This window comes from Mauremys mutica, chromosome 5, assembly GCF_020497125.1.
Source record: "Mauremys mutica isolate MM-2020 ecotype Southern chromosome 5, ASM2049712v1, whole genome shotgun sequence".
Classification (NCBI taxonomy): domain Eukaryota; kingdom Metazoa; phylum Chordata; order Testudines; family Geoemydidae; genus Mauremys; species Mauremys mutica.
Window position 1 is genome coordinate 120,794,769 of NC_059076.1, and position 16,831 is coordinate 120,811,599.

Sequence of the window (16,831 nt, forward strand, 5' to 3'; positions counted from 1 at the left end):
TTCCCTGATGTCGTTTGCTGCTGTATTGGGAGCAAAGCCATTCTGCAGACACTAAAATAAACAAACCATTTTTTTCTAAGCAGTTTTACAGTTCTAGCACTCCTTGCTTAAACCAAACTCAGCTGTTGTAAAGCAACCTCCATCCACCCTGAGCTTCCACCTCAAGATAGCAGCTTGGAACAAATGCATACAGAACCCAGACAGCAATTTCCACAAGGGCAGCACTGATACTGTACTGGACACTGATGGGGAGGTTCCAGTTAGGGAACTGATGGGCAGGATCCCCTGGGAAACTAATATGAGGGGGCAAGGAGAGCTGGCTGTATTTTAAAGAAGCCTTATTGAGGGCGCAGGAACAAACCATCCCAAAGTGCAGAAAGAATAACAAATATAGCAGGCGACCAGCTTGGCTTAACAGTGAAATCTTCGGTGAGCTTAAACTCGAAAAGGAAGCTTACAAGAAGTGGAAATTTGGACAGATGACTAGGGAGGAGTATAAAAATATTGCTAGAGCATGCAGGGGTGTAATCAGAAAGGCCAAGGCACAATTGGAGTTGCAGCTAGCAAGGGATGTGAAGGGTAACAAGAAGGGTTTCTACAGGTATGTTAGCAAGAAGGTAGTCAGGGAAAGTGTGGGACCCTTACTGAATGAGGGAGGCAACATACTGACAAATAATGTGGAAAAAGCTGAATTACTCAATGCTTTTTTTGCCTTGGTCTTCACAGACAAGGTCAGCTCCCAGACTGCTGCACTGGGCAACACATTATGGGGAGGAGGTGACCAGCCACTAGTAGTGAAAGAACAGGTTAAGGACTATTTAGAAAACCTGGACGTGCACAAGTCCATGGGTCCAGATCTAATGTATCCAAGGGTGCTGAGGGAGCTGGCTGATGTGATTGCACAGCCATTGGCCATTATCTTTGAAAATTTGTGGCCATCAGGGGAGGTCCCAGACGATTGGAAAAAGGCAAATATAGTGCCCATATTTTAAAATGGGAAGATAGATAACCCGGGGAACTACAGACCAGTCAGCCTCACTTCAGTCCCTGGTAAAATCATGGAGCAGGTACTCAAGGAATCCATTTTGAAGCACTTGGAGGAGAGGAAGGTGATCAGGAACAGTCAAACATGGATTCACCAAGGGCAAGTCATGCCTGACCAACCTAACTGCCTTCTATGATGAGATAACTGGCTCTGCAGATATGGGGAAAGTGGTGGATGGGATATATCTTGACTTTAGCAAAGCTTTTGATACAGTCTCCCACAGTATTCTTGCCAGCAAGTTAAAAAAGTATGGATTGGATGAATGCACTATAAGATGGATAGAAAGCTAGCTTGATGTTACAGAGCCGCTCATATATCTAAAACAAAGTCTACTTGTACAATAAAACGATACTCCTTTTATAAAATAATAACCAGGAAAATATATGGAATTAAAAAGGCACCTATGTGAATAAACTTTTTAAGAACAGAATAATGCAAAACTTACTTTAAAAACTGGATGAACGAAAGTGTGCCTGTTCCTCCTTGACTTTGTTCATGCAGTATTTGTAATCTGTCATCACAATCCCAGTCCAACTGTTTGTTGGTCAATTTGTTCTTCTGTTTTCTTTTCACAATAGTCATTGTTGAAAATGTGGATTTGCAGGTATACGTACTGTCAAAAAATGACAGCATTTTTTGCACACAATGGTTCAGAGATGGGTATTGTGTATCGGGGACCATACACCTATCTTAAGTTCAGACTTCATGTCGTCATTTGTCTCAAGTTCTGCAATTTCACTTTTCAGTTTAGCATGGTCAGAACAAATGTCTGTGATAACGGACAGAGATGTCAATAATACATGGAGGGTGTTCTCAATTTAAATTAAAAAACTCCTTGTACTCCATTACGTCTTTGAATCGAGACTCAAATTCCACCCTCAATTCTCCCAATACTTGTACAAATGAATTGTAATTGAAGTGTTTCAGAAGCTTGGGATTTTCTGAGGTGACTGCTCTGAGTTTTAGAACGTGAACAAACTGTGTGTCGGGAATGAATAATGTTATAATCTTGTTTTGAAAAGGAGTTACAACACACAACATGTAACTAGGAAGTTTCTATTTCCCTTGCAACTGGAGATTTAGCGCATTCAAAAGGCAAGTGATATCAGTCAAAAATCCCAGCTTAATTATCCACTCTGGATTTTCTAAGTCTTTCTCCTTCTTCCCCTTGCTTTCAATGAATTAACAAATCTGAGGAGGGAGACCCAAAAATCTTTCAAGGACTCTGCCATGAGATAACCATCTCACTTTATCGTGCATCACTAGGCTGCCATATAGTGTCTCGTATTCTTCCAGTAATGCCCGAAACTGCCAGTGATTCAGCGCTCTTGAAACAATAAAATTGACCACCTTTACAACCAACTGCACGACACTTTGCATTTCACTATTTTTTAGTATACCCACAATTGCTTCTTGGTGCAATGAAACACGGCAAATTTGGGTATTTCCTTTCGTTTCCTCATCAGGCCAATCAATCCATCCTCCTTGGCTCACATATTTGGTGCACCACCTGTACACACAGAAGTTAGCTTTGTCCAAGTTATTCTCAGCAAAAAAAATTGAGTAGGGCAATCAAAATGTTTTCCCCTTTTGTTTGACCTTTCAAAGGTATTAAACAGCAGTTTTTCCTAGAATAATTCTTCTTTGGGGAAACGAACCCAGACACACAATTGTGAGATGTCACATATATCGGTACTTTCATCCACCGCTAAAACATGGTGCTGCCAAAATATCTGCAGTTAACTGTTGTCGGATTTCTTTTCCAATTTCCTCCACCCTTCTCATTATGATTGTGTCAGACAGTTGCAGCCCTTTTATTTGCTTTAGGATTGCATTTTTGTTATTGAAATCAGCACACAGGATTTCCACAGAAGCCAGAAAACACTCTTTAATGATCTTTGCGTGAGTAAATGACTTTTTATGTCTTGCTAAAATCCATGCGATTTCAAAAGATGCCTGTCAAACATTCTGCAACATACCTCGATCTCTGTATTATTTTTTGCTGGCCTTTTAGTAAAGCAGCAAGCTGTCCCATGTTACTTTTTCTTAGGTTACTTGCAGGTGGGTAATTTTTGCTGAAATTTGCATGCGCTGTTGTGTAATGGCATTCTAAATTGCTGTGCTTAAAAGCAGAACATGTCTGCTGACAAGTTAAACAAACAGGCTTCATGCATGTTTCATTAAGCACAAAGAAAAACTCATCAGTCCACTTTTCTTGAAACTTTTAGTTTTCATCTTCCAAAGCACTTTCTCTTTTTTTTTTGGCTGGCTCTGGGAGGGAGGGGCTCAGAGCTGAGGCAGGGGCTTGGGGTACAGGAGAGGGTATGGGGGGCTGGCCCCGGAAGGCTGCAGGTTGCGTGGTGGAAGAGAAATGCTGGTCTTAATATGGGTCTTAATAATGCAGAGCTATTCAGAACCTGCCCACTGAAGGGGGTGGAATGTACTTCGGGCAGCCCTGGCCCCACGCCACTCCCGGAAGGGGCCAACACACCCCTGCAACCCTTGGGGAGGCACTTAGCTCTGCTGTGCCTCTCTGCAGGCACTGCCCCCACAACTCCAATTGGCCACAGTTCCCCATTCCTGGCCAATAGGAGCTGCAGAGGCGGTGCTTGCAGGCAGAAGCAGCGTGCGGAGATTTCTGCTCCTCTTCCCCCCTGTAGCTGTGGGGTCATGCTGGCCGCTTCCAGGAGCAGCGTGGGGCCGGGAGCCTGCCTTAGCGGCAGCCCCACAACACTACCAGAGATTGCCGGAGATCATGATCGACAGGGAGCCGCACTCAGAGTTGATGGAAGCTGCCACTGGCTCGCAGGCCTTGCAATGAAGAACGCTGCCTTAGGCCCTGCCCCTTCTTCAGAGGCCCTGCCCCAGTCCCGCCTCTTCTCTGAAGGCCCCGCCACTGCTCCGCCTCTTCCCTCAATGCCCTGCTCCCTATTCACTCCTCTCCCTTCTCTCCCCTGTTTCTTGCTGCTCTCCCCCCCTCAACTCCAGCATGAGCAGCCCCAAGGGACTTGCAAACCCCAGCTCCAGCAGCCCGCCTGGCAGTGTAGGTCAGAAGAGCGCTGTGGCCGCACGGGAACAGCCAGGCAGCCCTGCTGGTGAACTAGGATGTGGACCTCCTGCCCAGCAGCCCCCCACCTCCCTCTGATCTATCTGTCCAGCAGCCCCCAAACCTGCTTGAGCTCTCCCCGCCCCGGCGCTGCCTGAGAGCGTGGCCGGGGGAAGTGCTGGCTGGTGAGGCAGATCACATTCTTTCCCTCCTGGGGCATGTTTCATGCCCATTGGGAGCCTATTACCCTGCTCGCCATGGGCCCCCACATTCTGCCCTCTGCCGCAGCCCTGCAACCCATGCTTCTCAAAGGGGTGGCCTGCGGCCCAAGCTGGTGCACGTGTGCTGCCGCAGCAGGCACCGCTTCCAGGGCTGGGTGACAGGCTGCCTCTCCCCGCCATCCCCCCACCCTCAGTAACCGGACTTACAATGTCTGGTCAGTAGATCCCTGCCAGGTTCCCTTTTTGACTGGACTTTCCAGCTGAAAACCGGACACCTGGCAAGCCTAATGACAGACCACACCAGAGGATTCTACACATCTCCCTGCACATTTCATGCACAGTTCTATTGTGGATTCTTGTGCAACCATTCTAAGGGAGCTTGGGGGTGAGATGAGGCAGACTAGAGAGGTTTCGGGGGCAAGGTCAGGTAGACTAGGTGAGATCAGAACAAATAGGCCGATTCAGTTGCCCAAACCTCTGAAATCAGTGACAACCACCAGTATAATACTCCATAAAAGTGAAGGCAGTATACAGACAGGCTGCACTGATACTCCACATCCTGGGGGAATCTATTCCCTTTACCTACACAGAGATATCCTGTCCTAAATCCATTTCACTCTGACTTTACATAGAGAACAAGGACTTGACCCTCAGAAAATAGGCCGCAGGAAGAACTTAAGTAAACAAATCATGAATGATATTTGGCTTCCACCATAAGAAAATAACTGTATTATTGTAAGTTATGAGCAGTTTGCACTACTAATCTCTTTCTTCCTTCTCTTCTGAATAAATACTTAAAATGGACCAAGAACTGTAGGAGAGGGAGACTAAACTATAAAATCTGGCCACAGAGATTAGGCATGGAAACAGCTGTCCTGCTGACTTAATTATCACAGAAATCAGAGATGGAAACTATCATATTAAGTCATCTAGTCCTTTCCTTTGTCAGTGCAGCATTGTTCCCCAACGTACATTTTCCAATGCATTGTCCAGTCTAGTTTTAGTATGACCTAAGTGATATCTTCCAGCACTTCCCTTCAGAAACTATTCTGCATTTCCCCTCTTTAGCAGTAATTGTCCTTGATCACACTTGTGAATCCTCACAAGATATTCAAGGTCATAAAAAGAAAACAGAAGTGTTGGGAAAAAAAAAAAGAAAGCGCTGCTAATGTTTTCAAAGATGACAAATGTTAGAAGCAGCCTTGGCTGCTTCATTTTTGTATCTGTCTAAGAACTATGTAAACACATGACAGATCATCTATATAGGCAGGGGGGAAGCATGGGATTAGATACTAAACTGGAATTGAGATATATGTCCTAATTCTAGCCCATTAGAGTAGGTCAGTCAGACATCTGAAGTACAGAACTCAAGGCTGTTTACATTGGATATGGATTCAGATTTCTTTTGTATTCATATTTTTTTACTGCCTTTTGTCTGGATTTTTTAAAATATCTTATCCTTGTGGAAAAATGTGATTTTTTGAGGATATTGTTTATCATTGCTGCAAAGATACCGTAGATTAATTTACTTGTTCAAATCCATTGCTTGCTTCCTGCTAAACACTGTGTCTGTCTTTTTTATTTTTCCTCAGGGATTCCTGGGCTTTTTAGGTACTGCAAGAATCCTCCTCCCTTAATTTTTAGAGCATTTAGGCCCCCCATCTCCTTTCTCAAGAGTATTTTTCACCAGTGTAATTCCACTGATTTTGGCAGAATTAGTCAAGATTTACACTGATATCAGTGAGAGGCAAATCATCCCTGCAGTATTTTCTTTATAGCATTTTAAAAACAAAACAACCCCCCCATAAAAAATGTCATCAGAAACTGAAAACAAAAGGAAGGGCTTTTCCAGCTTCTTTGGAAAGGCCACATGCAACTGATGGTGACAAAACTCCTAGAACATCTTAACATGGTGACACTTTCTCAGGTTTATTACGGCCAATACGTGCAATAAAATAGTGAGTTGTGCCAGGGAATGGACTCATCCTGATGTACCTGCTCTTAGCAGAAAACTGCAACAGGTAGATGCACCCAGTTTCCAATTTACCAAAACCAGTGCTACTGCTGCTACACATCAAAGGCTCTTTTCATCCTTTCCTCATCAACCAAAAATTAAGGGCCTGATTCTCAACTGCCTTGCACCTTGTGTCATCATTGACTTCTGTGAAAATTGGGTGTAAAATGCTACCAAATGAGAATGGAAGCAATTTAAATTCACTCTGCACCGATGCTGCAAGGCAGTGGAGAATCAGGCCCTAAAAAGACCTTAATGTATTGCAGAGCCAACAGGAATTCAAGAAGCAGGTGGTGCTACTTTTGTCCAACAACCCTCTGTGACTGTGTTATCCCTGCCCTGCAACCCTGGATGCCTTACAATGCCTTGCTGAAGTAGCTGCCACCTGGACGGCTCACAAACCGCCTTCCCGCATGCAAGTCACACCCTCAGTATCTCTGTGTAACTTCAGCCTGCCAGCTACACCCTGGCTCTCACCAGCCTTGGTTATACTGCAGGGTGACCCCAACACACCCCTAGCTCCAGATCTTTCCCCAGAAGTGTATGTCCTGTACTGCTCTGCCCTCTCCTGGACAGTACAACTATATTAAATCTCTTATTCCTTTAAGGGAATAATATGCCAGTTTATTGTCTTACATAGAGTTAACCAGACAGTGGATTACATAAAATAGTAAAAAAAAAGTTTATTAACTACAAAGAGAGAGAGAGTTTAACGGACTACAAGTTATGAGGCATAAAAGTCAGAAATGGTGGGAAAAAAATAAAGATAAAATGCCTAACTTAACAAACTATATTAGAGTCAAGCAACATTTCTCACCACATGCTTCCAGCAAGATTATTGACCAAACCCTTTAGGTCAGGACCACCCACCCCTCACAGAGTTTCTTTGTCTTCGCAGGTGTGATGCCAGAGACAGAAGGTGTGTGTGTGTCTGGGGTGTTTGTCCCTCCATTTTAAAGTTCCAGTCCCCCTCTTGAAAAACATTTCCAGCTGAGAACCAAGAGACACACAGTCTATGTGGAAGGATGTTCCCTGCTGGATTTTTTTCATCTGTCTGAGCTTTCTCTGTTTTCCCTTCCTGCTTGATGACTCTGTTTATTGCTTAAGTACAAATTAAGGCAAGCACACATTCCTTTGTTTAGGCCAGACCTGTTTGCTGATTTCTGATTGGGTAGGACTGTGGGGTTTGGAATATGTGTTAATAACATCATACAGAGAAATCTTGTAATTTCACATACACCTCTACCCCGATATAACGCGACCCGATATAACACAAATTCGGATATAACGCGGTAAAGCAGTGCTCCGGGGAGGCAGGGCTGCGCACTCCAGTGGATCAAAGCAAGTTTGATATAACGCTGTTTCACCTATAACATGGTAAGATTTTTTGGCTCCTGAGGACAGCGTTATATCGGGGTAGAGGTGTACAATGTTGCCTCACATTTTATCAGGACAATACTGGCCAGCAAATTCTGAGTTTTTAAATGATACCTTACATAGCATACCTTGTACAAAGATTATTACAATAGTGTGCTGGGTGTGAAAACAGGGGTCTATTCTGTCACCCATCTCCCCAACCTGCCATGGAGAGAGATACAAACTAAATCAAGGAGGGGTAACAACAGTGGATGTGGCTCAAACACTGATCCTGTTATGGAAAAAATATATATTACTACTGCCAATGGGCAACAAGTAGGAATTTTTCTCTGCTGGCTAGCAAGTCAGTATACTCTGAGACATGTGTGAGCCAGATTGACAAAGATGCAGGAGAAGCACTGCTAATTCATGTGTAGTAAATTCCAGTTTCTTTGTTCAGAAGGATGGGGAAGATTTGCTGGAGGGAAAAAAACATATATTTATCCACAATGCAGTATATATATTGCACAGGAACACTTTTTTCTGCTCAAGTTCTAGTATTGTATATTTCCTGCTGAAGCCATCAGCCCCTATTTTGGATACTGGAGACTTGGCCTCATGAGCACCTCAGGTGGAAGGAGGAGACTTCCTTCACAACCTTTCATTACTCATTCTTAATCCACTAGAACGGGTCACTGCTGAGTGATGTGCAGAACTCCTCCTGACTCCAGTGCTGAGTGGACTAACTGGAGATAATAGAGAGACAAATTGGGTGAGGTAATATCTTTTATTGGACTAACTTCTATTGGTGAGAGAGCTCTGTGTAAGCTTGAAAGATTGTCTCTCTCACCAACAGAAGCTGGTCCAATAAAAATATATTACCTCACCCATCTTGTCTCTCTAATATCCTGGGACCAAAATGGCTACAACAAGACTGCATATAACTGGAGATATGGCAGAAGAAGGGAAAGAAAAACACACCTTTATAGATCAATCGGATAACCATCCACCAGAACCGAAGACTTTGCTTTGAATTTAATCTTGGTTCAGTTTGGTATTTTTGGGTACAGCATATGCACACACACAACATATTCCCAACCTTTTTTCAGAACAACAAACGGGCTTGGGGAAACTACAACATGGCTCATTTATGACCACAGACAAAAATACTGAAAGGTTCATTTTAGTTTTCCAATAGCTTCACTGTGAACTCTGAAAAATACAGAACAGATAAATGTGTATGAAATAATGGAATTTAGAACTTCACAACACACTTACATTGTTACATGCCAGACAGCCCACTAAATGACCTTTACTCTGCTCCCTTGCCACATTGCAATAACTTAGAATACTCCATTTAAAATATATATTTTAGCAAAGCATCAAGCAAAGAGGTGTGTACAGAATTATAGAAATACTTCCTGATGGTTCATAAAAAGTAACATGAATGCTTTAACACAGGTTGGTTCTGGGAGTGAAATGGGAAGAGAAAAGCAGTTAATAAAAATGTTAACACTCAGCTCTTGCATAAGAATAACCTAAACAAAGGAGGTCTCTTGAGTTTTGAGACTAGATGTCTGTCCGGTTGACAGAATCTTCTTACCTCCAGCACTCTTCCAGTGATGTACTTCTCACAGTTGTCACATCTTATGCCAAACTTAGCATGATAGTCCATTTCACAGTATGGAACGCCATCCCTAGAGAAAAGACAGACAATACTTGGATAGTTTCAAAGATGCTTATTGTTCCCCTAGCAGATTACCCAGCTAAACCTTGTTGGCATTTCAGAAGAGGCTGATTACAGACTTCTTTTCCCTCCCATTTATTAAAGTGGTAAAAACCTGAATACTTGATGAACAGGAAATTACACTTGGCTCATCCAAATCTGAGTCCGCCAAATTGATCTCAATCCCACTTTCCTTCTTCGTCACTGTATTCAGCAGTTTCCTCTTTCTCCATAATAAGATCAAATGTCTCTTATGCTCAAACACATTATAGTACTTGCTTTGATGGTCTTACTCATTAACTTATTCCATGTGTTTCCCACTCTGAGAAATAACTCAGTCCCTATTTCCATTTACTTTTCTATCCTTTTTAATTTGTCATCTAAATCCACTTTGAGCCTGAATTACACAAGAATAATTGCTCATTTGCTAATGCTTAATTCCATGGACACACTTTTGAGTTACAAACTTTCAAAGTGCATCAAGATGCCAATGTCTTCTCTGTAGAAGGTGACTATGCAAAGCTCAATCTAAGTGACAGAAAAGTCTTGGAAATATGCCCAGGGATGCAGTAAACAGCAGGATTTTGGATGGTTTTGTTTGCAGGATTTAAAATGATGAACAATCCAAATTTACAGAGACATGCAATGGGAGCTCTAAATCTCAGCTTTGGTGCTAAATAAACCTTAGCCATTTATGTTACCTAATTAATAAAAACAGATTATATTACACTGCAAATAACTCATCAGAAATCTACTTGGTTCCTAACTGATCTACAGTAAAGAGTTCCAACCACTATTTAAGATAACCTCATACAAGAAGCAAATATCTGGATCATTTCCATTCATAGTGCTACACCTAAACTAAGACCTAATAGCCTTATTTTCACAGGTTAGGGAGTGTTTGTGTGTGAAATATATAGAAGCTATTTTATACAATACAATGTCATGAGGTAACACAAAGCTCCTTTCATTTTCAATGCATTTTACAACATTAGATCTCAGTTTTACACACCCCTGTGAGGGTTATGTAATCCACACCCCTGTGAGGTAGGCAGATATTATTTTATTACTATATATGCTTTCTACTCTCTCAACCCCATATCAAGTTTGGAGACAAATCCCTGAAGGTTCCTCCACAGCATATGGGCCTTACATTAATTGCTTAAGATGTTCTCCTCTGTCAAACATATAGTGCAAAATCCATACCAAATGAAGAATGGCTTGGATGAGGGAAGAGTTTTAGCCCCAGAGAGTATGTCTACACAGCAAAGAAAAAACCCCGAATGGCCCCTGCCAGCCAACTTGGATTTTTCTTTGCTGTGTAGACATACCCAAAACGTAGGTAAGCGGAGGGAAAAAAATCAATTAACTTAGGCCACGTCTATACTTACCCGCCGGGTCGAAGCGGCAAGTTCGACTTCTCGGAGTTCGAACTATCGCGTCTGATCTAGACGCGATAGTTCGAACACCGGAAGCGCCGCGGTCGACTCCGGTACTCCACCGCGGCAGGAGGAGTTGCCGGAGTCGACCTTGGAGCCGCGGAGTTCGCTTCTGCGGCGTCTGGACGGTAAGTCATTCGAACTAGGGTAGTTCGAATTCAGCTACGTTATTCACGTAGCTGAATTCGCGTACCCTAGTTCGAACCAGGGGCTGTGTGTAGACCAGGGCTTAGGGGAGGCACACATGGAGCTTAAACTGCAGCAATGTTGCCCTTTTTAGACCTGAGTGGCTAGTCAATGTTCAGGGCGCTGGGGATGTTCCCATGGGAAATAGAAATTGATGGAGTCTGGTATTTTCTTTGATGCCATCATATTAGTTTACAAGGAATATAAAAAGTCCTCCTTCTACGAATGCAGGAGAAACAAAGAACAAAAGGAGTAGTTTCTTAACTTACAGGACCAAGCCTCTTTAGGCAATGGAGCCAAAAGCTCTCTAGCTTTTCCAGGTTCACACTGTGGGCACAGTAGGCTGTGTGGTTTTTGCTCTCTCTCTCTCTCTCTCTCTCTCTCCCTGTTCTTGTCTTTTTCGGTCTTGTTGTCCCTTTACCCAAAACAATTCTCAGCCAAAAGCTCCTGGGCAGTTTTACACACTCCTTTTGTCTTAGGTGTGAGCTCACCCTTCAGTTACCAGAACTGTAAGCAGAAGCCCCAGCCTATCAATGTCAATGGGGTTTTAGCTCAACTCATGACTACATTTCACCCTGCTCCTTACATTAAAAACAACAAGCTGCATTCTGACATATGCAAACTTTATTACACCCAAATTGGAATTAGAGCTGCTCAAAAAATTACAAATCTGAAAAGATTTTCAACAAGAAAAGGATACACTTTTACAATTTCCCCTCCATATTTCAACCCACTCTCACTGGAATTTCTGATAAAAGGTGACAAAAAATCCTTTATCACCAGTCAACTTGGGTCTGGCCCTTCAAAAATGTATGCTTTTCTCCTATTAAATAAAGGCAAACCCTGCCAGGTGAACATATTTCTGGGATTTATCAGTCAGAATGGTAGACTACAGTGTGCTCAACCCTACCCTCTGTATATTTTATATGTCCATACAGCAGGAAAAAAAATCATTTCATATTACTACTAGACCTTTAGCAATCACTGTCACCAAAAGCCTTTCTTGTTTATCCAACAAACAAACACATTCAAAAATTACTGCTCATCTGCGTTTTTCAAAAAACTATTTTTGATTTGGTGAATAGAAAATATTAGAAAGAATTAGTCCTCAGTCATCTTGCTTCATTTTAACTATGGAGTTAGATAAATGTTACCCTCTTCTAACCTCCTAATTCACCTCTGCACTATAAGTTAGTCATGTGGGAAAGGATGGCCATGTACCTAACTTCCTTCCAAGGAGCTCAACGTGTTTTATAAACCTTAGCAAATTAATCCTCTAACACCGGTGATGCAGCAAATATTTCCTCCCATTTTAACAGATGGAGAAATTGAAACACATAGGTAAGTGACTTGCCCAAGGCTACCACAGACATCCCAGGTAACCTTGAGCAAATCATTTCACTATCTACCTCAGTCTCTTAGGGAGAAATTAACCCTTCTTCTGAAGACCAGTAAAGGGACTATGTTCCGCTTAAGCCCTCAAAACAGGGCCTCAGTGGATCTTGAACTGGCTCTGAGCTGCCTCTCAGCATAGCTGTTAAATTCAGTGTAAGCCGTCAAATCCTCTGTGATCACAAGGATTTGGAGTGACACAAAAACCAGAAATTTATCACCTTAATAAACATTTTTAGGATATTCTTCCTAGTAGGAAACACTGTGGGAGGAGACAATATTTTTGTTCACATCCCAGCACCAGTGTAATAACAGAGTCTGCTCTAAAGAGGGCCAGGACTAGAAGCGCAGGACTGGTATAGGTAAGGATTGAGGGGCTGGATTTTCAAATGCACTAAAGTAACATAGCAGCATAAGACCCATGAATATTGTGGTCCTAAATCACTTAGGTGCATAGCCAGAGTCTTGGGTAGAAGATTGCACTTACCCTTTCTCCAGTATGCCTGGCTCAAGCTAGCAGTATTATTTCTTCACTTTCACTAACAATTTGAAAATTGGAGAAAGAAAAAGCTATGCTTGTATAATTACCAAAGAATTCAAGTACAGTCTTAAGAACACGGAACAACACAACAAGCTAACCAAACACCTTTTTGCTAACAGATGCTGAAAATGAACTAGAGACCATAAGGATTGGTCAGCTTCTCTCATTCCAACTTACTTGCTGATATACTCTGCATTCAGAAGTTTGCCACATGTCTTGCATTTAAAACAGCCCAAATGCCAATGTTTGTCCAAGGCTACCAACGACTGTCCATTTTTTATTTCTGAACCACAGCCCCCGCAATCTGTAAAAGAAAAATCCTCTGCAAAATTAATCATATGCTTTATGCATAACTGATCATGAGCATGCAATAGTACAGGTTACTGCAAGACAAGTATCCATTGGTGTTATCATAGTAACTGCACAAGGAAGTTTTGAATCTCATTACCTGCTTCCCACCTATGTGTGCTTCATTCTGGGTGGCAAGTTGGATAGATATAATATCACTGACAGGGTGACTACTTAAAAGAAACATTAGTTTTTCTAACGAGGTGGATTTTGCAGGTACTTTAATACATTTACAGTGTATGTATACAATATGCAGTATTGCCAACCCCAAGCTTTTCAAAACTTGTAAATCAGGTCCCCCAGAAGTCATGAAATTATCCAAAAAAAATCCAATTTTTTAAAATAATAAATTTCAGGTTCTTATTATTTGTCCTGTTTTTTTGAGTCTTTGGGTTACACTTAGGTCATGTTTTCAGGCTTTTTTATGCAACCATGAGTGTCAGAAACTTACTTAAAAATAGGAAAGCTGAAAGTTTCATGTAATAGCTTGTCTCCAGGAGCTGGAGCTTTAAGAAAAAACACCAAGTTTCATAAGACTCACTATCAAAACATGAGAGTTGGTAACATAGGATGTACCACATGTAAAAGTCAATCACTAGCTACATATTTTTTTTACTTATTTATAAAATACACTTACCAATATTAACGAAGTTCTAAGCATATATACAAAAATTGCAGCATCACACAACTTATTAATATTAGCAAACTAGGCTATGTCCAAGTAGGACCAGATCCCACCTACACTCACTCATTCCAGCTCAAAGATTCAGGGTACGATTTAAAAAGTAGGTTTTTAAAGCTTCCAAGTCCTTATTTAGGCACCCAAATAAGTGATCTGATTTACTTAAGTGCAGAGTATCCAGCTTCTCCCACTGAATTCCCACTAAGCAAATTTATCACGCAAATTTGGAAGAAAAATATGGAGCTTTTTTTTTTTTTTGGTCTGAGGCTTGGTCTACACTACAGACTTATGTCGGTATAACTATGTTGCTTGGGAGTGTGGAAAATCCACAGCGATGCAGTTATACTGACCTAACCACCAGTGTTGATGGGAGGGTTTCTCCTGTTGACATAGCTACCGCCTCTCAGGGAGGTGGAGTACCTATGGCAACAGGAGAAGTTCTAATCGACATAGGTAGCTTCTTCACTAAGGGTATGTCTACACTACGGGATTATTCTGATTTTACAGAAACCGGTATTTGGAAACAGCTTATATAAAGTCGAATGCACGCAGCCACACTAAGCACATTAATTCAGCGGTGTGCGTCCATGTACTGAGGCTAGCATCGATTTCCAGAGTGTTGCACTGTGGGTAGCTATCCCATAGTTCCCGCAGTCTCCCCCGCCCATTGGAATTCTGGGTTGAGATCACAATGCATGATGGGGCCAAAACAGTGTCGCAGGTGATTCTGGGTAAATGTTATCACTCAATCCTTCCTCCGTGAAAGCAACGGCAGACAATCATTTCGCGCCCTTTTTCCCTGGATTGCCCTGGCAGACGCCATAGCATGGCAACCATGGAGCCCGTTTAGCCTTTTTTCACTCTCACTGTATGTGTACTGGATGCTGCTGACAGACGCGGTACTGCAGTGCTACACAGAGCATTCATTTGCCTTTGCAAGGTAGCAGAGACGGTTACCAGCCCTATTGCACCATCTGCTGCTTTGGAAATTGGCGATGACGGTTACCAGTCCTATTGTACCGTCTGCTGCTGTCATGGGTGCTCCTGGCTGGCCTCGCTTAGGTCGGCCAGGGGCGCATGGACAAAAATGGGAATGACTCCCCAGGTCATTCCCTTCTTTACGTTTTGTCTAAAAATAGAGTCAGTCCTGCCTAGAATATGGGGCAAGCCCATTAAAGAACCAGAGAGCAGACGTCCTGCAGAAATGATGAGCTGCATGCCATTCTAGGGGGTGCCCCTGTAACAACCCCATCCGGGCTACCGTGGCAGTTATCTCCCCATTTGTGTGATGAAATAATAAAGAATGCATGAATAAGAAACACTGACTTTTTAATGAGATAAAATGAGGGGGAGGCAGCCTCCCTCTGCTATGATAGTCCAGGCAGGACTGAATCTCCATTAGACATTAAAGGGGGGGAGGGGGGAGAGGAGCGCAGCCTCCAGCTGCTATGGTATTCCAGCCAGGACTGAATCTCCAGGAGACAAAGCTTAAAGAAGAGAATGACCAGGAGTCATTCCCATTTTTGCCCAGGCGCCCCCAGTTGACCTCATTGAGGTCAGCCAGGAGCACTCACAGGATGATGACGACGGTTATCAGTCCTATTGCACCGTCTGCCATCAGGGAGAGAAGAGGAGGGGATGCTGCTGTTTAGCGCTGCAGCACCGCGTCTGCCAGCAGCATCCAGTAGACATATGGTGACATTGAAAAGAGGCGAGAAATGATTTTTTCCCATTTCTTTCACCGGGGGTGGTGGTGGAGGGGAAGGTAAATCAATGACATATACCCTGAACCACCCGCAACAATGTTTTTGACCCTTCAGGCATTGGGAGCTCAGCCAAGAATGCAAATGCTTTTCGGAGACTGCGGGAACTGTGGGAGAGCTTGAGTCCTCAGTCCCCTCTCCCTCCCTCCATGAGCGTCCATTTGATTCTTTGGCTTTCCGTTACACTTGTCATGCAGCACTGTGTTGAGTCCCTGCTGTGGCCTCTGTCTATCATAGCCTTGGAGATTTTTTTCAAATGCTTTGGCATTTCATCTTTTGGAATGGAGCTCTGATAGAACAGATTTGTCTCCCCATACAGCGATCAGATCCAGTATCTCCCGTACGGTCCATGCTGGAGCTCTTTTTGGATTTGGGACTGCATGGTCACCCATGCTGATTGGCGCTCCACGCAGGGCAAACAGGAAATGAAATTCAAAAGTTTGCGGGGCTTTTCCTGTCTACCTGGCCAGTGCATCCGAGTTCAGATTGCTGTCCAGAGCGGTCACAATGGTGCACTGTGGGATAGCGCCCGGAGGCCAATACCATTGACTTGCGGCCACACTAACCCTAGTCCGACAATACCGATTTCAGCGCTACTCCCCTCGTCGGGGAGGATTACGGATATCGGTATTAAGAACCCTTTATATCAATATAAAGGGCTTCGTTGTGTGGACGGGTGCAGGGTTAATTCGGTTTAACGCTGCTAAATTCGGTATAAACACGTAGTGTAGACCAGGCCTAAGTGCTATAGCTGCACCGCTGCAGCCTTGTATGTGTAGACAAACCCTAAGTGAAGTAGTAAGGAGATTTATATTGAATCAGCCCATTTTCTGATATTACCAGCTCAGTGTGAACATTGAGTAAATAAGAAAAACTTAGCTTTTAGTCCCTAGGAGCAGATGAAACTTGCCATAAAAGTAGATAATCACTATGAAGAGCTGTATCAAAGCAAAACAATTTGCAAAGGAATGGAACTGGGCAAACATGTGGCCTTGGGGAGCACTCTCAGCTCTTCCCAGGGCAAACCTCATGGTATTAATGTAAAAAAGGAGAACGATACCAACCTAGAAAA

The 16,831-nt window shown here is 43.0% G+C and overlaps 1 protein-coding gene across 11 annotated transcripts in view; it reads right to left on the reverse strand.

Moving 5' to 3' along the window:
- The window catches only part of ABLIM2 (actin binding LIM protein family member 2), a 210,111-nt gene that overhangs the window by 95,612 nt on the left and 97,668 nt on the right, over positions 1–16,831 (reverse strand). For all 11 annotated transcript variants that reach the window (XM_045017868.1, XM_045017867.1, XM_045017869.1 and 8 more), the window contains exons 5-6: positions 13,144–13,270; positions 9,286–9,379 (exon numbers count right to left, since the gene is read on the reverse strand). In XM_045017868.1, the coding sequence (XP_044873803.1) occupies positions 9,286–9,379; positions 13,144–13,270 (221 nt within the window). The remainder of the gene's footprint in view (positions 1–9,285; positions 9,380–13,143; positions 13,271–16,831) is intronic.